The sequence below is a fragment of the Falco rusticolus genome, chromosome 8, assembly GCF_015220075.1.
Source record: "Falco rusticolus isolate bFalRus1 chromosome 8, bFalRus1.pri, whole genome shotgun sequence".
Taxonomy (NCBI): Eukaryota; Metazoa; Chordata; class Aves; order Falconiformes; family Falconidae; genus Falco; species Falco rusticolus.
The window spans coordinates 34,974,350-34,997,545 of record NC_051194.1 but is presented as its reverse complement, the minus strand read 5'-3'; the positions used below and the strand labels follow the sequence as shown (position 1 = coordinate 34,997,545).

At 43.6% G+C, this 23,196-nt stretch overlaps 1 protein-coding gene across 9 annotated transcripts in view; it reads left to right on the top strand.

Annotated features, from left to right (window-relative positions):
* SLC15A2 (solute carrier family 15 member 2) overlaps window positions 1-23,196 on the top strand; it is a 69,158-nt gene that overhangs the window by 28,430 nt on the left and 17,532 nt on the right. For 4 of the 9 annotated variants that reach the window (XM_037398094.1, XM_037398088.1, XM_037398093.1 and 1 more), the window contains 12 exons: window positions 640-686; window positions 4,177-4,264; window positions 4,883-5,024; window positions 6,854-6,946; window positions 8,040-8,139; window positions 13,208-13,298; window positions 15,460-15,537; window positions 18,181-18,263; window positions 19,508-19,594; window positions 19,929-20,018; window positions 20,370-20,414; window positions 22,597-22,629. In XM_037398094.1, the coding sequence (XP_037253991.1) occupies window positions 4,258-4,264; window positions 4,883-5,024; window positions 6,854-6,946; window positions 8,040-8,139; window positions 13,208-13,298; window positions 15,460-15,537; window positions 18,181-18,263; window positions 19,508-19,594; window positions 19,929-20,018; window positions 20,370-20,414; window positions 22,597-22,629 (849 nt within the window). In that variant the 5' untranslated portion in view covers window positions 640-686; window positions 4,177-4,257. Of the gene's footprint in view, window positions 1-329; window positions 687-1,575; window positions 1,819-4,176; window positions 4,265-4,882; window positions 5,025-6,258; window positions 6,366-6,853; window positions 6,947-8,039; window positions 8,140-13,207; window positions 13,299-15,459; window positions 15,538-18,180; window positions 18,264-19,507; window positions 19,595-19,928; window positions 20,019-20,369; window positions 20,415-22,596; window positions 22,630-23,196 lie in introns of those variants that run through there. The other 5 variants (XM_037398090.1, XM_037398089.1, XM_037398086.1 and 2 more) reach the window with 4 other exon arrangements.

Genomic DNA, 23,196 nt, shown 5'->3' with positions numbered 1-23,196 from the left:
GAACGAACCCTGGGTCGCTTCACTCCTGGGATAGAAAAGAAATGATTTAACAAAGTGCAGGCATCCGTGACATCCACTGTCTGAGGGTTTGGCATGATGAGCATTTTAGTAGTTATGACTTGGGATAAATGTGTGGCTTTTCAGTGGAATGAGATCCCTGCAGAATAAACCTGTCATTACTGTATTGGGAGGGAGATGCACACTCTGCTTCTAAATCCACAGGATGTAGGTGTATCTGGGACCTGGGGTTTTTATTCGGCTCACATCTGTTCAGCATAGAGGGCTGTGCTGGGCTGGTGCACGTATGATAGCTGGGGGCATGCCAAACAAAAGGGCGGTCTGTGCCATGAAGTGCTGACAGCCCCAACCTGTGAATGATTTAGGCTGTGTTCCCTGACTCTTCTTGAACTCTGGAGTTGTCTCCCCTGGTAGCATCTCCCTCCGTTTTCTGCCCTGGCTGCACAAATGTGCTCAATTAGGGTTAACTCAAACTGAATCAAACTTCATGCCTGAGGTTGGAAATCTTCCCAGTCAACTCACCACAGCCACATAGCATGGTGGGAGACAAGGCGAGAGGGGAGATGAATGCTTTTCAGAGAAATGAATCCAAGGAAACTTTGTTCACTTTTGTTTCTGCAGGAGATGATCCCCCCAAAGGAGATTTCGCTGTTCAGAAAAAATCCCCGGTGAGTGTTACAGCTGGTTTCCTTTTCTTTGCTTTCTGCTCAGCTTGCTCTAAACACTGCAAGATCTCTCTGTTCTTTCCTCTGTTGTGCTCTGGCTGGAGACAAACACCCTTTCTTGCAGAGGGTTGAAATAAGCATTAACAACTCAAGGCAAAAATCCCTCCACTAACCTGATTAAGTTAAGAAAGTGCAGCTTAAAGGGGGAAAAAATGAACTGTCTGAATGTTTGGGAAAATGGGTAAGGGTTTTGATTGCTGCATTTTTCCTGAACATCACTTTCCTTGTGCAAGAAGACTTACTTCTCTGAAGTGAAGGAGGATGTTGTCTGTGGGAGGGAGGGAGCTGACCTGTCCATTTGCTTAGTTTGATGAAACCCACCAGGGAATAAATGGTCCCCAGATGCTGCAAAGCAGAAGGAAGGATAGGGATTGAAGATGGGCCGCTGATGGGTGTTACAGACCCTAGCTGTAGTGCCAGAGCCTCAGGTTTACACCTTTGCCTCTGATTTAAAGCCAGATTCGGGTGAATTTTTTGTTGCCTTGCAGCTTTGATGTTCGTGCAGATTTTCAGGTTAATGCTGATTGAGCACTTGATGCCTAAACACTGCCCATTGTACTGACTTCAGGGGGAGCTGGGCATGTATTGTACCTGCTTTGACTTGCAGGACAGTTATTGTAATACTTCTTCTTAAGGCTCACAGTTATGTCATTAGTAAGCCAACTATTTAACTTGCCATTTTAAGTGCTGTGCAGACATTAACTATTGGATATCCAGAACTCCTGGGACATACTAATCTTTTTCCCATTCTGCTGCTAGACAGCAAGAAGGAGAGGTGAAAACAAATGTCCCCTGTAGCTGGCATTTTAAATGACCTTTCTTTTTTCCAAAGATGCAGACTATCAACTTCCACAGTATCTTTAAGAGCTCCATAATCCTGCAAACCCCAGGCTTACAGCAGTAGCTAAGCACAGCAGACTATCTGAGTGTTCACGAATCCAAGCTTAGCCTCTTTGCTTTTGCTGGGGCTCTCTGCTGAGCAAGGTCCTCCTCGGCGAAAGCGAGCAAACTGCATCTGGTGCTCTGCATGGATGAAAGCTTCCCACTTTTGGATGTCCAGGCAGGCCACAGGCAGGTCAGTGATACAGCAGGGAGAATACATGAGGGTTTCTGTGTATGCTAATGCCATCTCATGACATACAAGCCAGATGGAAGTACCCCTGCTTGTAAGTAGTTGCTCTGTGTTTGTAAGCACTTACTCTGTGTCCTGGCTCAGGCACTATGGGAGGTTTAGCTGGGAAGTCACTGCCTCCTGCTCTCCTTCCCCTGCTCATCTGTAGGAAGTGCCCATCCCAGAGCAGGAGTGGTTAAAATGAGACACTGCCAGGTTTCCTGTCACTGCAGATGCCAGCGTGGCATGTGATACCTTAAACTGCTGCAGCTAAATCCAGCAGGGCTTGTGCATCGGGTACGGCGGGGTGAGTTGAGGCAGCAGGGTTCCTGACACCTGGCCATCTGGGTTTGAACAGTCACCCCTGCATCTCCATCAAATGTTATTAAATCTCACGAGTACTGATGGTGAGATTCGTGAAAGAGAGGAATAAAACTATTCCTTTTATACAATTTTACTTCCAGTTCAGAACATGCCTCCAAGCACCCACAGGAAACATAATTTGCCTCTTACGGCTCTTCTTTATTATGAAAAACTTGTTGGGGAAAAGTATTCTGTATGTCAGGGGTCCTCAAACTTTTTAACCAGGGGGCCGGCGCGCGGATTAAGTGGCAGGAATTAATCTGCGACTGCTTGGTTTCCCCCCCCAACCCCTGGCAGGGGGGTTCTGTAAATACTGGTGGCTGGATTGAGGACCCTGGGGGGCCGTACTTTGAGGACCCCTGCTGTATGTGCATATGTCTGTGTGTTTGTGAATTTACTGCTTATGTATGCCACCATTTTTAGGCTAGTCTGAAACCACGAAGCCCCAGTGTGGTTTCCAGGGGAGCCCACTCTGTCTTACAAGCCATATGCTGAGCACGATGGTTTCAGACTAAATACAAAATTAAATGGATAATTACAGATTTACTCTAGTAAATGAAAGAGGCCAAGGGTTTCTTAATAAAAAGGCAGCCCATAAATAGCGAGAGAAAAAAAAATACAAAAGACAAAAATATTTGTGCTTACATATGCTGGGTTAGATAATGGAAAGCATTTTTTGGTGGGGTTTGGTGTTTTTTTGTTTCGTTGGTTTGGGGTTTTTTTTCTGTGGAAAACCAACTTCTTTTGTTGCTCTTGTACAATGTTGAGCAAGACAGCATCATTAAGCTAGACTCCTCTAAACTTGATGCCATTGCTTCAGAAATCCAAATAAGCTCAGGTCACTTGGTGGTAAAATAAACCTGACTAAACACATCTATTTTGGTATCTGTATTTGCATTTGGGACTTTGGGAAGAAATAGAGGGATTCATTGTTTCTGACACGAGGCACAGAAATGCCTGTGAAGAGTTCATCTCACTTCACTGGCCCATACCATGGCTGTTTAAGACCATAAATATAAATGCAGCTGTGTAATATTACTCTCCCCCTCCACCCCTCACCAGTGCATGGCCAGCCTCTCTTTCCCACTAACTGGCAGAGGCTGGACAGTGCTGTGAAAACCTGCTTTCCCTGTTGCAAGGCAGCTGGAAGCTGCTTAGCTTGGGCATCAGCGGGGTAGCAAGAAGGAAGGAGGCCCATGCAAGGTCATGCCAAGACTCATTTGTTTAAATGCCTTGTATTTCACATGGAAACAGCTGATTTTAGCTGAAGTAAAGTCAGATTCATTGAAAGAGTGGCTACATGCAGAGAGGTTTGACAGTCCCATTGCTGTTTTGTTTAGTTTTGATTAATCAAATTGAATTATCCATAGCTATGTCATTGTTCTTGCAATATGAAATGGATGCTATGCCTGAGAGTGTGCTGGACACAGGGCTGACGCTTTGCTTCAGTGAATGCGGTGGCACAGTTCAGTGCAAGTGAGGTGCAGAGACTGAGAGCAGTTGTCACACAGGAGGGAGCAGATTCATACAGAAGCAGACAGCAGCTCCCTGGGGTCTACCAGTTGCGAGGCAAGGTCTGGTTCTAGGGAGAAGTTTTGGGGCAGGGTAGTAGCTTTATGTGAAGCTTAGGAGAAAAGATATCTGAAGGTGTTTTTGCATCTCGGTGGGTTTTTGCATTGCAGCGGAGAAGCAGTACGACCCTTACTGGAGTTCCTAGAGCTATGAGCATGGTGGGATGCTGGCAGCTCACAGATCTCCATGGCTGTCCTTAGTGGGCCCATGTCAGCCAGGCTAATTCACTGGGAGCCTTAACCAAAGCAAAATAGCTGTGGAATCCCCTCCCTCCTTTGAGTCCTTTGAGCCTAGTTTTTGAACTAGACTCCTCTCCACTGCCCATGCACTGTGGGGATGTGTTGCTGGGGTGACGGTTTTCACAGAGTTCTCATTTGTGTCCTGCAGAAACTCTGTGGCTCCAACTACCCCCTAAGCATTGCCTTCATTGTGGTGAATGAGTTCTGTGAGCGCTTCTCCTACTATGGCATGAGAGGTATGTGACCTGTATCTGGGAAGCGACTTTCCCATCCTTGTGTTTCTATGTATGCTAGTCTAGGGGTTCTAGGGTTCTGTGCTGTATGTGGTTTCAGCTGTCTTTTAAAGTAAATTGGCATTTTGGGATGCAGGTATGAACAGTGTACCCTAACATTGATGCTACACCTGCTCTGAGCAGAAGCTGGGACTAGAGAGCTCCAAATTTACATTCCAGTCTAAATTTTTATATGATTCTCTGTATCAGACTTGGTTTTCCGCTGTGTGATGTTTTTCATAGTTGTGTGCAATCAGCATGTTTGGGAATTGAATCATACAGGCACCTAATTTGCAAATAGAAAATGTGCATAAACAGAACTACATGTTATGGTAAGATAAGCTAGAAAATATATTTTCTAGCTAAACATAAAAGTTTATGAGCAAAGAATGCCTGCTACTGGTATATCTCATTTTAGCTTTTCCTGTGTCAGAGATTGAGGAACAGGTCTGAAAGCACAGATCTTTCCACAACAGTGCTCATAGCTGCTAGACAAATCAGTGGTTTTCTTGCCACCTTGATCCTGCTTACCTGCAGAGATACAACTTAATTATCTGATGTGATTTGCTTGTTTCCTTTTAGCTGTCCTGACCCTGTATTTCTTAAGCTTCTTCCACTGGGATGAGAATCTCTCCACTGCTGTGTACCATGCCTTTTCCGCGCTATGTTATTTCACGCCTGTCATTGGAGCCATCATGGCAGACTCATGGCTGGGAAAATACAAGTAAGTGAAGATATCGGAATCAGACAGCATATCTATATCATGCAGCCTGAGCAAAGGCAGTGCTGTCTGTGCTCCCAGTTTTGAGCTAGTTCAGAGTGCAGCAGGCACACTTGTGAAGGTCAGCTCCTCTCTGTTAATGGATGAACAGCTGATCTGTTTGCTCATGCCGTTCTGTGCTCCTTTTTCACCTGAGTGCCAATAGGTAACAAAGTTGGAACAAATTAAATGTCATTAGCACACTTTTCCTCCACTGTCCATCCCTACCCACCTTGAGGAAGCTGAGGTGTAGGATGGTTAACCCTCAGCTTGCCAAGATCTGCTTCTGAGAAGGATTCAAAGATGGTGAGGAAGCGGTGTCATCCTCTAGATCTTGCCATTTCAGATGAAATGTCGCTAACTATGCTATACTGACTTATGCTTTCACAGCATAGGGAATGTGTAAGCATACCCATTTTTATTCCAGAGAAACCTGGGCTCACTCAAATAATCTCCTTCAGCACATAACCAGGTAAACTCTTCCTGAGTAAGTTAAGCAGTTTTCCTTTCTACTGATAAGTTGTGGGCCATCATCTTCCCCAGAGTGGTGGTGAGCAGTTAGGTATAGGACTTTATTTGCTCGGCACTGTTTGTTCATTGTCTGAGGAGTCTTGGCTGTCAGAGTGGTGAAGTGCAGCTGAACTCTTCTCTCTGGGTCTAAGCATGCCTGGCAGAAGAGGCTTAACAGGAAAAAACCAGCTGCCATATGCCTTTCCAGCAGAAGGTTCTTAAGGAGATATCAATGCTCTTTTTCCTTTGTGCTCAATTTTAGTCATTCTCTTGTCATTTGAATGAAAAAAATAACAGTGTGGATTTATTAAGTTCATTATTTAAGATCACCTAGCAATGGTCATTGGTGTTTGAGGATATCGATCCTACAGCATGATGTTGTGAGAAGGTAAATCCTTATGCAGACTTTTTTGCATTAGGCAAGAGACTTTTCCTGGAGTAATCCCTATGACTTAATGGGAGGTGGCTTTTGCTGTAGTAGCTGGACCTTGGCTAATACCAAGGACAGGATGACAGATTAGAGGGGCTTTTAGGAATGATCTGATGTGGCTCTAAATTAGCTGTTGCAACCAGGGTTTGGATGTGTTGAGGACCACTTCCATGCTCAAAGCTTATAAGGCTTCTTCTAGTGCCTCTGTCCTAACAAGTCCTTCCATTTCCTCTGTGTGTGTTGTCTGCATATAAATAGGTAGACATCTCTTAATCCTGAAAGTGATGAAGGAATAGAATACACTCAAGAGCCTGATCCTCCTAGTCAGATTTCTTCTCCCTCACCAAGACATGGGAGGAAGATAGGTGAGCTCAATCCTTCAGAGGCGCTTGGGATCTAAAACAGACTTGCAATGGGGAAACCACGCTCCTAATGCAGATGTGTTAGGTGGGTTGAACATGGGCAACAGTCCCTATAGATGACTTCCAGTCAAGGGATTAACTTAGATGTATGCTACAAAATACCAGTTATTAGTAATCTGGAGGTTGAGCTCTATTTGCAGCTTTCCATGCCTGACAAGACTGGAACACTTCTAGTTTATTTTGCTCAGCAACCTCTGCAAAGAAAGCAGGGGCTAACATTCCTTAATTTGAACTGATTCACATATTTGTTTCTTCTAGTGCACTCAGTGTTGACAAAAGTTATAGCTGCCTGCTATACCAGTAGTATGAACAAACCAATTCCTTGTGTGTCTGCCAAGTAGACCTGACGTATCAGGAAGTAAAAGCAATTTCTACTTTTTGACTGTACATCACCCAGCACCTTCAGTCATTGCTGTTTGCTTTCCTCACAGGACGATCATCTACCTCTCCATTGTGTATGTCGTTGGCCATCTGATAAAGTCAGTGGGTGCAATTCCATCCCTAGGCAACCAGACGGTTCATGTGTAAGTAGCTGTTGAAGCTCCAGCGCTGTAGTAGGTTGTGATGGTAGCTGGTTTACCCAGGACTGTACTTTTTTACCTCCATCAGGCCAGCAGTTTGGGGCTGTGCATAGGTTGCTTTTACCAGGGAAGAGTTTGAGATGTCTGAGTAAGAGCAGAAGGGCAGATCTAGAGAGTGAACGCACTCTAGTTGCATTTCTAGAGTTGGAAACCACCACAGAGACTTTAAACTCTTTGATGTAGGCATCTCTCTACTGTACTGTGCTATTGGAGTTTGTTCTCCTCCATCCAGCTGCCTGCACCAGGCTCATTCCTCCCTCATTTCCTCATCAGCATTGCTGCCCAGCTCAGCAAGGTTCCCCTGTGTGCATGGCAACACAAAACCAAAGATATATTTTCTGATGCAAGAGAGGAAGGGTCTGTCTCTCTGTAAAGTACAACCCTTTTTGCCCTCTAGATTTGGAACAGATAGGCTTCTCGGAGTAGTTCCTCAGCTGGCGTCTCTGAAATCACCAAGCTGTTTTGCCTATATGGTCGCAGATCTAAAAATATGCACGTGCAGGCAGGAGCACATCTAATTTTTGGAACAGTTTCCTTTTGTTGCAGACCTGGCGAGTCCTGACACTCCTGTTCCCTACAGACATAATCTGTTGGGCCAACAATGGTATTTTGAGCTGCACAGGGAAGTAGAAAGCACCCAAGAATGAGTCTAATTCAGTTTGTCTGTGCTTACCCAGGCTGGAAGGCTACAGGAAAAGACTTCTTTTGTTTTGTTTTTCTTTTTTCTTTTTCTCAATTGATCTCTGCAATCTTTTGTTCTCATATGAGTCAAAAATAATCCCATGGATCTTTGATCTCAAGTGTGTCCGTTGGGCCTCAGAACAGCAAGAAACTGACAAAACCAGTTTAGTTAATTGACTGCTACTGAATGCAGAAATGAGGCTAATTGATTTGTTGTTTGCACTTAGCTGGCTTATCATCACTACCCAAGGCAAAAGACAATGATATCAGAAGAATCATGGTTGGGTGACACTAAAATGCTCTCATAAGCACTGGTAAGGTTCTGCAATGGTGATATTTTTGTTCTTGCATGAAGGATCCTGTCTATGGTTGGTCTGTTTTTGATCGCCCTTGGAACGGGAGGTATCAAGCCCTGTGTCTCTGCATTTGGTGGGGACCAGTTTGAAGAGGAACATGTAAGATTTGTTTTTTTTCCTAAAATCTGCAGTGTCTTCTTACTTTATGAGGATGTTTATGTGATCAAACCCTGTTATACTAGAATAAGGGCTAGTTTGCTAGGAAAAGGTGTAGTAAGATGGAGGTAGGATGATTTGCATAAGACTTGAGACAAACTGGATGCTTCAGGAAAGGAAAATGGCAGCAGAACAGGACTGATATTGGGAAGGATAGGTCATAATTGCATCAAATCATCTAAATGTTAATTGGATGTCAGAGTAGTTGGAAAACTGTATCACGTATCATGGAACTGTAGCCATTTCTGAACCAGCTTAACAAGGGTGATTATAATGCACTGCAATGAAATACAATAAATGAAAGAGAAAATTGTATCACCAGTCTATGCTTCCTTGGGAATTGTCCCTCAGATCAGTCATCGTTTGTGATTTAGATATCGTTCAGAAAGAACTGTAGGAAATTCCAGTCTTTTGAAAGTAGTGCTGGTACCAAATCTACCCACAATGTTTTCTAGATATTCCAGAATGGAAAGTTCTGAACAGTTGGGAAAATGTTTCTTTTCAGCTGTTTGTGCTCTGACTCCTGTGAATTGTAGTCCAGTTGCTTCATGACCTCATTCTCTATCATGAGTGCTTAGCCCCTCACCTGCACTAATCTCAAACTCCCATTATGCAGCACAATTGGGGATAAGGTAGTGCTTAAAGAAGTGAAGCAGGTCAGGAGGTACTAATCCTCAGGCAAAATGCTAAATTTTCAAGTTGACCTGAAATAAAGCACTTAGATTTATGTTGACTTAACATGCAAATGAAAATTTTGGTTTTCTCAATGACAGTATTCAAATCAGCAACCTCTGTGCATGGCGTAAGTCCTCAAATATGTAGAAGGCCACAGCTACAAGAAAGAAAATAAGTGTTAGGTTCTGTGATGAGTAGGCTTAAATTCAAGGGGGCTTATTTAGGACTAATGGTAGGCAAAAATTTTCAAAAGTAGATCTAGAAAAGCACTGGGAAAGATTAGGACCTTTGGGAGATGGAAATTCCCATCAATGGAGACATTGAAGAAGGACATGAGACTAATGGTCTGTCAGGAAAGGCACTGGTAGAGTTGGACAGGTCCCTTTGGCCGTGGACAAGGGATAGGAGCTCTGCAGGGCAGTTCGCTGTATGTCTTTTGCAATGCCACAGCACGTAGTCCGCATTCAATGAATGAATAATATAGACTAAAATTTATATTTTAAAAATTTGGGAAAACTTGTGCTTTCTGCACATGAACTGTGTGATGCTGAAGAGATGAAGCTTAAAAACACAGGATGTTTCATGGTCGTTTGTTCAAAACAGATCCTTTTGCAGGCATGTCCATCCTGTGCTGTCAGTTGGACTCGGTGCTTTAGAGGATGCTGCAGAAGAGGGAGCAGCAATCATCTGGTGGTCACCAGCCCCTCCAGTTGGTACAACTCTGACTGAAAGCAGGCTGGCAGTACAGCATGTGTGCTCTGGGAATATGCTGCGTGCATGGTAGCATGTGGGCATCCCAGCCTGCAGCCCCGATAGTTGTCCCAGAAGGATTCTAACAGGTGTTGCAGCAGCGTTTTCAGAAGTGCTGCTTCTGTGAATATTAATGATTAATAATGTTTATCCAGCATCTTTCAATTACCAACTAATTACAGTATGATAATACGTACCACTTATCTTCGGAGTGTTTTATAGACTTCAGCTAATGAATCTCAGCACCCCGGTCAGGCACATACATACATACTATTATCCCAAACTTACCTGACACCAAACACCACAACTGAGTTACAGAGACAAACCTGAATTGCCTGTGGTTGTGTGGGCCTGTACCCATTCTTCAGTGCTCAGACTACGCCTCTCCAACAAATTTATCAAACACTAAGGCTCAAACATTCGCCTGTGTGTCGTCTTCAGGAAAAGCTAAGTTAGGGAAAGAAAACTGTAAAAACCCTTTGATAAGGACAATACATTTTGCTCTAGTCATTCCTTTCAGAATAGAAAGTTTTGTATTTTACCATTGTGAAATGACTTGGCCTTTCAGAAGGAAAAAAAAGTATTTTATGCTATGTGGTAGGGCATTTAGTCTTCAAAATCAGAATGAGAATTTTTCATTTTGTAAGGAATTAAAGTTTTGGGCCTAGCCAGAATATTTCTCCCCTCCAGACTGGTGTTTGAGAGGACTTATATTTTTTGTCTTCCACTCCAGGTAGGATGAAATAAGTTTTGAAAATTCCCAATGAAATGAAGCATTTGATTCTCCCTTAGTTTTCAGGATTCCAATAAACTTCAGATGAGTCTTTAAGTGCACAGGCTTAGTTGTTCCATCTGGAAACTAGGCATGGGGTAGTTCTGTATAGAAAACGAATAAACAAATTGCCTATGCTATTCCCACATAAAGACAAATTTATATTTGGAGGTAAATGCACACCACTGGTTTGGTTTTCTTTGAAGTTCTTTACGAGTGTAATAGTCTTGATCTGCCACTTTGAGAACAGTGCTACTACAAACAGTAGTGGAGACTGATTCAGCAGGAGGTCAGAAAGGGAAAGTAGATTTATCTGCAGGAGACTTCCAAGCATCTTTGTCTATGAGATTAGGAGTCCAAGCTAAAAACGCCTGAACAAAATTATATTTCTGTTATATGAGTATGAAGGCTGCTGTGCATATTAATTAAGCACCAAAGCTGCTTTCAAACAGCGTGATATGGCGCTTAAGGTACTAAATAGTTTTCTCTTTGTTTCTTTACTTTCTGGTTGCCAAGGAGATCAGGATTATTGTGTACGGTACCTTTTCTCAAATTAGCTAATCCAAATCATGTTGTTAATGTACGTTTGCTCCAAAGATTAAGAAAATAGGGAGGGAATTCTTTTTTTCCAATCAGTGTAATTTGCAAGCTTCTGGGTCATTATTTTTGTACTTCTGCTTTTCTCTGACCATTTTTTCCCATCACTGAAATCTGAAAATGTATGAAATAAGATGCTACAAATTCTTTAGGCATCACTATCCTCTTCTCTTACCAGCACAAGCTTTTTGGTAATTGTTGCTCTAGATTTTATCATAAAGAGAGCTGCATTCCTGAGTTTTTCTCAGCTCTCAGAAATTCCAAGTTGCTCAGATATGAAGGGCTAGAGACATGGCATGAGAATTTGACTAGAAGAGGGCAGGACTGTGAGGACTCTACAGCACCACTCGTAACAAGCTATGACAGGGCTACTCTGGGAGCAGGAGAGATTGCTGAGGCTGCTCATTTCTCTAGATTTCCTTGTGATAATGAATAAGTAATCACAAGGGTAGAATGAAGAAGAAAATACACTTTTACTAGCTTGGCAGTAGAATGTTCCAAGTAATCAAAAACACTGGTAAGGACAGAAATGGAGTATAAGGGAAAGTAAGACCCAGTGCTGTTTGCTATTAACCATAGGAACACGCCATAGAGATGATTATTGTAAGGCTTGCAAATCTTTTTACTCTGGAGAAATAATTTGCGAGTAATGTATGCCTAAGATTGCCTGGGACACGTTAGGCAATAAAACTGTGGAAGAACCAAAAGTTCAAATTGATGGGGTCTTCATAACTGTGCTGGGGCAAGGCAAGAAGCCCTTAATCCAAGTGAGGGGACCCCTGGATTCCTTGGTGGGTGCCAGTGGGAGGGATGAGGCTCTCACCCTCACCTTCCCAGTACCTGCTTCACAAGGTGACATGAAGAAGTCCTCCCATGCCCTCCCACCTGCTCACCTGCCCTGCAGCAATCCCCTGTGATAAGAGGCTTCTTGACATGTGAAGTGTCAGTATTTCCTGTTGGCTGCACCATCAGTTATGGGAAGTTTTGTGACATTTTTGAATCCCAGGCTTCATTCCTTAAGAGCTGTTCCCTTTTAGCTGCCTGCAATTCTTCACAATTTCTCCTGTTTTCTAGGCTTGTGAATATTGTCTCAGGGAGCAGAAGGGAGCAGGACATTTTAGAAGGAGAGAGGGCAGAACCAGGCCCCTGTGGAGCTTCCTCCTACTCAGCTAATTTAAAGCTTCACATTCAAATGATGCTCAGGTCATAGGGATGTGGCTCAAGGTGCTCTGCTAGGCACCAAGCCGTGTCCCAAGCAGTTTGCCCACTACCTTTACAGGGCTTGGTGACTCTCAAGTGTCCTACAGCTGGTGATACAGATAAGCATTGGGTAGGTCAGGTAGCCTGCTTTTCTTTCTCCACTCCGCTGGCCCACCCGGGCACAGAAGGAGGTTTGGCACAGTGTATGTGCATGCAACTGTGCATGTATGTCTCCCCCACAAGCAAGGTAAGACTGCTCTTGGTTGAATGCCCTCACACATTACTCCTGCAAAAAAGACCAAACTCAGCATCAAGTTCTTGATTCGTTTCAAATTATGAATTATGCAAGAAGAAGATCAACAGGAATCCTTCGAATGTATGAACTATATTATGTTAAAACATCAGTTAAATTCTGAACTTTTTCTCTTAGAGTCCATCCTTCCATCAGGCTCTTGAATTTGTTCCTGTATATTTAATTTACCTTATTAGTTTGAGGTTGACCGGCCTTAGCTTGGTGATCTCCTGTCTGATGGATACCTCTCGTTTGCTGGCACTCTCTCATCTATGCTGTCATTATCAGCTCCTCAAAATACATAGGTTTCTTTTTCTGTTTCTACACAGGAGAGGATGGGGGAGAGGGGAAGGAGCTCGGGTATGGGAAGAAATTATGAGTTTGTCAAACTGCCAAATTGGATTGAATTAGGTGACAGAGGATCTGAATCATGCTACTTATTCTGAATAAGTAAATGCTCTCCCTTTCTTCCAGTCTTGCAACACTCTCAAAACAGTGGCTTTTCCTCTGAAATGCCAAAAAGTCCCAAAGCGCTTCTCAAGTAACATGAGCTGGTTTGTGTGAGCATTTACCATCACCTGAATGCAAGCTTGTTTGCTTAGCTTTTTATGCACTGAGTGTCAATATTTACCCAGCCTTCCTAACAAGAGAATTGATAGTGTTCAATTTGCAAGCCCAATGCTGAGCGTTAGCCATGACATTGATATTGTCTTCTCTTGTTTTAGACCTCGGAGAGAAGCAAGTTTTTTTCCATCTTCTATTTATCCATTAATGCTGGAAGTTTGATCTCCACGTTTGTAACTCCTGTATTAAGAGGTCAGTGTTGATTTAGAATAAGACAATAAATTAGCTGCCCTCTGGCTACTTCACTGTGCATAGTTAGGCTCTTGTGACAACTGAATGGCAGAAATGATATTATCTGTACAGTGGTCAGTGTATTGCATTTACGCCTTGTTAATCCTGCTGTAGCAGCATAACAGATTTATAGTACTAGCAGACAAGTCACAGAAACTATATTCCAGGTTGTATTTCAAAGCCAGCCTGAACTGTAGAATTAAAATATGAAAGGTTGAAGGACCTGTATGGTCGTCTAATCTTCCGCATTGCCAGTGAAGGATTAGTCCCCTGTCTTGTCTGCAGGTGACCTGTGAATGGCAACTGATCTCTGCTGTCCTGTGCAGGTGTCAGGGCTGAAAAACTTAGCAGGGCCAGTTTTCTACTCCTAGAGTCTCTCTCCCAGAGGGTGCTGCTGACTTCAGGAGACTCTGTCCTGGCACCCAGGCATGTCTGTGTTGGCCTGCTTGCAAAATTGCAGCCCTGAGCAACTAGCTTTGAAGACAAAGCACAGGCCTATGCCCCATTTAAGACCTACTTTATATTCTAGCCAGCTTCACAACCCTTTTTAGTCCCTGAATCTTGCTGCACTTATTTCATTGTATTGCAGCACCTAGAAGCCAAGAGGATTGACACGCTGTAAATACAGACACAGAGCAGCAGGCTATAGGCAATAGGGATAGGGACAGGGACAAGATAGCCTTCATATATAATAGCTTTTTTTTTTTTTTCATTTCATCCTGTGGCTTCCAGGAAGCTTTCTTTGTTCAGAGTGGTTGTTTTAACAGGCGATTCATTTCACAAGGCTGTAGGCAATTGTGCTTGTCTCATATTTACACCTTGCGTAGGGCCAAAGACAAATGCTGTATCTCTTGCTCTTTCCCTCACTGATACCTGTAGGTCAGCATTCTTTTGGGAAGGGGCTTTTGCTCAATGTAGTCAGTGGGCAGATGAAAATCCAGTCCCCTTTGAACATCAAAACCTGTGCCAATATTGCCTAGCAATAAACTAGTTGCAACATGGAAATGTGGTGGAGAGAATGGGGAAAGAGTAAAATTTTTGCTGACTATGAAAGCTCTTTTTGGAAGAGCAAGAAATGCAGTTCATAGACATTTGGCAAAATGTAGAATATATACTTTTAGGTAGAGAAGTGCAACTCATTTTACAAGTCAAAAGTTCAGCGTGCCCATAATGTCTTGCTGTCAGCTTTGTTGGATTTCAGCTGATTTGCTGAAAATAAGTGAATAAATGCTATGCATGCATAGAGCTATGCAGATGACAGTGACTGCCCAGGGAAAACAAACAGGAACCACTGAAGGATTCATGAGTTGGTTTGCTGATAACTATGTTGTCTTATTTTAGCCATTTTGTTATTACTCCATGTAAGATTGCAGTAATTTGTAGCCACTGGTGTACAAACACGGACCCCACTGCTGGCTAGCTGTTTGCAACTGGACCTCTAAATTCATGTGGTGCAAGAACTGACCTGGTCCAAGAGGTGCAGGGTTTCAGTGAACTGTAGCTCAGATCAATCAAAGCCATGCTGTAACAAGCCTGGCTTCCTGATGGGTTATTGCAAGACCTGACATTTGGAGCAGGCTGCCTCTAGTGAGATTGGGAAGGTGGTGAGAAAGGGAAATGGAGTTTTAAGACTAATCCTGTGTTCCCACTTAGATAGTAGGGCTACTGGCTTCTACTTTGTCCACTGCAGGTCGCTATGAAATCAGATTCAGGTTTTTAGCTCAGTGACTCATGCAGCTGGCACAAATAATGTGGAAACACAGTACTGGTTATTTAGATCTAGGCAAATACGGAGTGGCTTCAGGTTATTATAAATGTGGTGGGGTTTCTCCCAATTACAGTTCCTACTACTTATTTCTACCTATTTGTCTGCCCTGTCCCTTCTACTGCTCTCATCAATATCCCATTATCAGCTGCTTTTGCTGGCAGACACTAACCCTGCTTCCAAATTGTCTTCATCAAGGGAGGACAACTGTTTCAAGGAGATTCAATTCACAGTGTCAGACACCAGCAAAGAAGATTTAAAGCCAGGGAAATGACTGATTTAGGGGTAGCAAATCAAAGGCCTGGTAACATAAGTCTGACTGTAATGAGGTGTTTTTATTTCTGATGACTCTTTCAGGGGATGTGAAATGTTTTGGAGAAGATTGTTATGCACTGGCTTTTGGTGTCCCAGCAGCACTGATGGTGTTGGCACTTGGTAAGTGCTTGTACAGTACTGCTTGTAATAGGAGTTACCTTTTTTGAGTCCATGGATAGATGAGCAAATGCATGAATTCACTAGCTCTGGATGGATTCTGCGATGGGAAACTCGAGGGTTCAGGTCTTCCAACAATTCCACAGTTCAGAGCAGCAAGAAAGATCACGAGTTCAGCTAGTGGTGGGCAGACCATGGTTTTACTGTAGTCCTTTATCACGATACTGACAAGAGGGTGATCTGGTGGATGTTTCGCAATACAATTGCTTTACTCTATAAAGCGAAGGGAGGCACCAAAAGGACTCTCCTGATGGCTTGCAGCTTTGCCTATGAGCAGGCTTGGCCTTTGAACTGCAATATGAGCAGTCCTCAGAGTTCCCCAGCTTATAGATGAGAAGCTTACCATGCTGCCTCTAAACTTTCCACAGGCTCTTTGCAGCTTGGGACCATCTTTAACGGCTCAGACTTTTCCTTCAGAATCTATGTTCCACAGAAATACAGAAGGAGCTGAATGAGATGTTACTTTATTCTGAGCTGTCTCACTTTGCTTGGCTGAAGTAATTCCCACAATTACAGTGACAACTTACTGTGTTGCAATAAAAAGCCCTTATTGTCCAAGTGTCAGGAGACAGCTGCAATCACCCTGCTTCATAAAGCTTGCATCTTAGCCCCATTAATGTCCTTGTCAAGGTTTCTTCTTCAACCCTTATAAAATACTCGGCGATTTCCACATTCTTACTGTTACTCCTTGGTAGCGATACAGAGGATGCACCATTAGCTTTAGTTTCACAGTTGCAAACTGCTGAGGGGAGCAGTCCCCTTATTACGCTACATTTGAGAGGCTTTGACGCAGCACGGGGTGACTTCTCATTCAGTTTGTTAGTTTAATTGAGAGACAGGCAATTGTGTGATTTCACCACAGCATCTGTGATTTGAACAGTTTGTCCCCCAGAGAATGTGAATGTTGCTCTCTCCCCTCAAACTTCCGTCAGAGGGAAGAATCAGGATGGTGGAGAAATGTTATTAGGCCACAGCTAACATTACAGCAATTATTTTCAAGGAAGTGCATGGGCACGGGCCTGAGAAGCTTCTCTTTTCCCCTGTGGCCTCTTCCTATCAGTTTAAGGCAGCACAGGCTCCTCTGTGCACCATTGTGTGATGAATGTTTCTAGCAGAGTAGTAGTTGCCCAGGGGAAAATGGACGTGTAAATATTGCAGTTTCGGTGAGGGCATCAATCAAAATGTGTTTTAGCTAGTGTCCTGCTGCCAGATTCCATGGCCTGCCTAGCAAAGCAGCTCTGTGTTCTTTTGTAACATGCTAAAATGCTCTTGGAAGTGATATATTTGCCTATGTGAGCAGCATGCAGAACTGGAGAAAATACCCTTTCAGCCCTGACTGGCCCTCTCCCCATGATGGTGGAATGCAAGGATAGATTTAGAGGCAGAACGGAAATCATATAGAACAAGATTTTCTGGGCTGCTTCAGCTTCTGAAAGATGGCGGAAAGACTGATATTATTTAATTCCAAATGCCAAGCCTAATACAGAAACATCAGTTCCCAAAGAAGTCAATGGCATCGCCAGAAGGTATTTCAGCAAACCTGATGAATCACCTTTTAGAAGCACCAGCAGGTCCACAGGGAGATGCTAAAAATTAAGTAGTGCAACTACCCCCTCTGGATGAGTTTGGACAAGTGTCTTTCAGTGCAGCTCACCTAAACCGACTTCAGAGATCTCTGACAGTTCTGCAAGTCGAAACTGGATGCAAAGGGTTTTCATAGAAAAGAGAAATGGTGAGTTCCCTGCTGTGTGCCAGGCCTCCTGTGTTAGGACAGAGGTGCCTGCTTTTCTCCACTGGCTGTGGACTGTCCCAGACAATTGGGTTAGTTTAAAAAGTTGAGGTTGGTTTGTTATGTGGATTTCATGCTCAGCTTTTATTGTGCTTCTCCCTGCTAACATCTTTGGAATTGCAACATGCTCAGAGGCTCTCAAAGAGCAGGATAAATGATATGTAATTGGATAGCCCTATCCCTCACAGGATTTTGAAGCCTCAGTTCAATATTCTTTGTGCTTTGAGGGTGAAAACCAAGAAAAAACAATATCTTAAATTGTATATCCTTTGTGGAAACCATAAATGGAGGTAATATCTGTTAACAGCAGCATGTGATGCAGTGACCTTCATGGTAGTTTCCATTGAAATGTGTGTGAGGTGCAAGTACACAGAACCACATTGGACCTGGATTAATCCTCACATGGTTGCAATAAGTCAGGGCTGATTTCCAACAATAGGTGCATCAGTTCAATGTGGATTGTATTTTAAGTTTATTCTGCAAAAAGCCTAGATGGAGGGAAATGTCAAAGCTTTAATTCCCAGCATGAATCAGATATGGAGGTGCCTGTTGTCCCAGAGCAGATCATGAGAAGATGATGGTGACTTCATCACACTGCCCCTTCTAGGATGTTGCATTTTCTTCCATCTGAAGGCATTAAAGGAGTCCTGTATATTTATTTTGTTAAAAGTGCAATCCTGTAAGCCCCAAGGGCAGAGGATTTCTGTTGAATAGAGGGGTGGGGGTCCTTCCCAGAAGCTAGTGCAGGACTGAGGCTCAGTCATATAAATTCCCATTTGGATTATAATATTTTTCAGTTGTGTTCATTGCTGGAAGTGGACTGTACAGAAAAACGCCACCACAAGGGAATGTCTTACTGGAAGTGTGCAAATGCATCTGCGTAAGTGTGTGCCATGCTCTCTTTTTCGTTCTTGACTCTGAGTCTGCAGGTCAGAAAAGTACAAAGGGAAAGGGGAGGTGACCTATGGAGTTCTTCTGTGTGCTGCCTCTGGATATCTTGCTAATGAGCTGTAAGGAATAAGAAACACGTTTACACCCTAGTTTATTCTTTCAACATTTCAATTGCTTTTCCTTAGCTCCATGAACTGTTCAGCTGATGCCAACAGAACCACTAGTGGCAAATGCTGGTGGAGGTTGAACTGAAAGGAAAATTCAGAAACTCACAGAGTATCAGATATATGACTCAATTTTTTTCAGCTGAATAATCTCACTGAGGTTTATCAGTTTAACAGACAGTAATAATACACATTCATATTATGCACATTCAGCATGTTCATGTTAATGCAAGAGACACCTGCTGAAGTTGCATTATAGCCTTGTCAATTATTTTTCACAGTGTGTGAGCTGAATATAGTATGTGGAAAAAATACTCTCTTACTATTAGGCAGATAATTATGTTTCTTTTTCAGGAAGCTGTTGCTAACAGCAGATGTTTTCTTTTTACCTAGGTCAATCCTAGTGACAGATTTACCTTGGGGAAACAGGCCAGATCTTAAAGATAGGCTTTCTAAGTGAGGTCTGCCACTCTTTTTGCTGGGTGGCTGTGTTCAGTGGCTGGAGCACACAGTATAAACAAACAAGTTATAAATTCAGTGTTGCCGATTTATCCTCCAGTGAGAAACCAACTTGAAAGTTGGTCTAGGAGTGAATGAGGCATGGGTTATGCCAGGAATATGCAAAGAAAGATCTACAGAACAAGAAGGGAGTGAGAGTTCTGGTTTTGACATTGTTTTGGATAATGAAGCTTTTCCTCCCCCGCACAGTGGTCAATCTGACAGGCACTTTTTGGAAGAGAAATGAAGAAATTGTTTAAAGCTTTATCATGTAGCAGGTTTTAAATGAAGCGTGAAACTGTCTTTGGGGGGCTAGCATTAGATTTGTCTCTGAAAAGTAAGTCCATGAGGTTGTTCATTCCCACATCATACCTTTAATCAACCAATGTCACAGAAACTTCCCTGCAGAGAATTGGTCATAAAGCATCTAATCTGAGATCTTGGAAGTGTCCAGCAAAACCCCTGCAATTTTCTGGCATTGCTTACATTTGGGGGTGGGGAGGGCAGCCTTCAGCTGGGAACGTGACAAGGCTAGGTGTGCCACAAGGGAGTTACCTGTTTTTCCCCCTAGTTTGCTATTAAAAACCGGCTGAAAAACCGCTCCCGTCAGATTCCAAAGAGAGATCACTGGCTGGACTGGGCGTCAGAAAAATACTCAGTAAGCAATTTTCTACCTGGCGGGTTTGGAGGGGGAAGGGGAAACATGGGCAGACAGACAGGGGAGGCAGTTAAGACTGGCCTGGCCACACTACTCCTCACATGCACTGGGCTCTCATTTGTCCTGTCCCTTCCCACATCTGTACTCTCCTGACCCTTAATGGACAGTTTAGGTGCTGCACTGAAATGCAGAAATGCAAATATGTCCACTATCACGAATAAGTGTGAAGAATAACTGCCGTGCAGAAAGAAATAGGAGCTCTCATGCTTTGTGGCTTGAATCACCTGTTGGGTTTTCACCCTCATCTTACGTTTTTTGTCTGTTCCCTTTATAGAAACAGCTGATTGGGGAGGTTAAAATGGTGACACGTGTTCTTTTCCTCTTCATACCACTGCCAATGTTCTGGGCCCTGTTTGATCAGCAGGTACAGTACAGTGCATTGCAGGTCTGCCTGCCAGCCTGGGTTTGCACCCTTGTCCTTCCAAGGTATCACCAAAACATCCTGGGGACACAGAGCGCCCTGCTCCTACCAGGTGTCGGGGGCGTGCTAAAGCAGTACCCACCATCACTGCTGACCGTCCCTTCACAGTCCGGATGGGTGTCTGCCACAGGAGGGTGAGAAGGTAGCATGTGCCCTGCCTACTGGCAGGTGTTACAGGGAAGGGAAGGAATAGATCGGAAGTAAGACCTCCAACACCATAGTCTTCTCTGTCTCCATGTTTTCTAATCCCCTAGGGCATCTTGAAGGCTTCACAGCTGTCTGTTTTCTCCTTAGGGATCCAGGTGGACTTTGCAAGCCACAAAAATGAATGCTGATTTTGTAAGTACTTAATGTCACCAGGGTTGGTAAGACTAGTAGTAACATCACTGCTCTTGCTATTTAGCTGGAGTCTTGTAGTACTAAGAGCATATGCTTGATTAGTTGTACTTTCGGCGATTAAAAGCGAGAGGCTCTGCACAGCCATGTTCAATTCATCACAGCACATCTTGGCAGGGAGTGAGTGCTGAGAAGCCATCAGCAGCCTGCAAGGTCAGGAGCGCTGACCTACTGGCAACTGGTTGCTCTGTGACCTTGAGCAGGTAGGGTTTCCTGCCTGCTATCCCACAGAAGACAGAAAAATCAGGGAGTTTGCACAGCCCTTTTAAGGTGTAATTAGAGCTATTGTAGATCTATATTTCTGCTCTGGCTTACTTGGTGGTACATTAATGAAGCCTCTGAAAACCAGCAGCAACCTGGTGTGTAGGGTAGAGATATGATGAGGATTAATTTGGCAGTAGCCATAAAGTTTTTCAAAGATTTGAGTGACAAATGGTGCAGTGACAGGTAAATGGGGATCAGCTATCTGTCCAAAGATGCAACCATACAGGGCTGGTTTCCAGATGTGTATGTTTTAACAGGCTATCTAAATCTTACCTGTGGATGCTCGCATCAGAATTTAGAATTCTAAGTGCCTGTTTTTCAGTTTAAAGTTTACTTACTGAGCCCTTCTGTGTCACTTCTGTTAAAAATTGGGCTCTCTGCTTGTGATACTCATTATGCTTAATTAATTCAAATGAGGCATGAAGAAGACTACACCTTAATTAATATTTACCCACCTAAGACAAAACAATGAAAGCTCATGCAGTCTTTGTGATGTGTATCTAAAACCTTTGCTTTGTGCTGTTTTGCTCATGTGCACTTAGTGATCCATTAGCAGATCTAAGAATCACCAGGTGTCACTTGTTAAACTCTCCATGGTGGAGAAGGATATATTCAGGGGGTTTTTTGTCACACCAACTTGTATAGATTTTTGGCTTGAGTTTCAGTCTCATCTGCTCTCCACTGGTGAGTTGTCCCAGTTCACTAAGGTGAGAATTAACTGCAACATTGGAGTGATCCCACCATTAGGCTTGTTGGAGTTCGTGTTTGTAATAGTCCATGCTTTTCCCTTCTGCAGACAAAAGGCTCAGCTAGGAAGTACAGAGTTAAACAGGGAATGATTTAGTGTGAGATGAAATGTTTGCAGGCTTGTTTCCTAATGGCACATTTGTATAGTATGCACAAAGTAGCAGGAAGCTTATTTGCCTGATATTTTTAATTGTAGGACTCCTTTGCTGTGACCCGAGGTTTCTACTCTTCTGGGAGGCAGCTGCTGACAGAGACAGGCAGCTATTGTAGATTCAGCTCAGGACAAGCCTGGCAGGCAGGAGACAAACCCCCACAGTTCTTTCTTGGAAAGACATTATTTCCTAATTTTTCCCCTCTTCATCTAAATTTCAAATGATAAACATTGCATGGAGTTCAGACAAACACTAGCCCCTCCCTGGAGACAGCTCATCAGTCCCTTTTGGGGTCTGGGATGCCTCTGTCTGTCCCTGTTGACCTTCCCTGATTGTGGGGGCTGGGTACAGTGATGCAGGGGTGAGGCACTTCCTATAGCCTTGAGGACTCTCGGCTCAAACGAAGAAGTCGGAGTTGACCAAAGCCCATTGGGTACTCTTGGCAGATGGAGGGAGGAAAGAGGTTTGTGCAGCCCACTGGCTCATGGACGGTCTTTTGTTATCCTTTGGGGTGCTGGGGAGAAATGCTGAAAGAGCTCAGAGGGTCCTGAATCTTGAAAGCACTCGCTTGTAGGATTTGGGCTTTTCCTATTACAGAAGCAGGGAGGGAGGAAGCTCTAAGCTCAGATCCCAACCTGGGCACTAACATTCCCATGCCTCCCCAGTCACCCAGTTCATGGCTCAGCCAGTCTGAGAGATGGGTCTCAGTACCTGTCATAGGCTGTGTCCCAAATGTTGTGTATCAAGGACTGCCCATAGCTTCCTTCTGCAAAACGATTCTCATCAAATGCTGTGTCCTTAGATACCAAGTGTCAAGAGCACAATATCAGCTGCTAAAGCCAACGTAAAGCAAAGGAAAACACCTTTGCTGCTAAAGCCTCTACTGGACCAGCTGCTTATTTGCTGTATGCGCTGTTATATTATGGTGTCTATGAATCACTTGGAATATCTTTTTGTTTCAGGGGATATATGTCCTTCAGCCTGACCAAATGCAGGTAAAAGATACTCTAGGGTAGGAAATAACCCTTAGAAATGTATTTTTCTCTCACTTTTATTTTTCTCATGGAACCAGTGGCCTTTGTCTCCTCCTTTTGAAAGTAATAGCAGTTCTCCTGCTGACTGCTGTGGGGTGGGCTCTGCCTTATTGCTCACTAGCTGTTTTGCAAGCTTAGTGTTGGGGTTCAGAAGACCCCGAGGGTGTCCTAATATGGAGTTTGAATCTCGCAGAGTAGTGCAGAGGTGTGGGGAGACATGTCACCATAGCAGTTCTTAAACTGGTCCTGGCGTGTGGAGGATACAAGCTGTGTCTCCTTTTGACATGCCCCTGCGCTGGGATGAGCATTGTACCTGAAATATATTTCCTTCCTTCATTTCTGCAGGGCAGATGAAAATGTGAGAGCTCCAAGATGGTGCCGTGTTGTCACAGTTGATTACAATTCTTACGCTGAACAGCTCTGGAGAAAATCAAAGCTGTTCTGTTGCCTGCAATCTTCATTCAAAACTGAAACAGCATTTCTCTCTGCTTGTTCTCTGTCACTCTCTGTTTTCTTGCTCTGCCACTG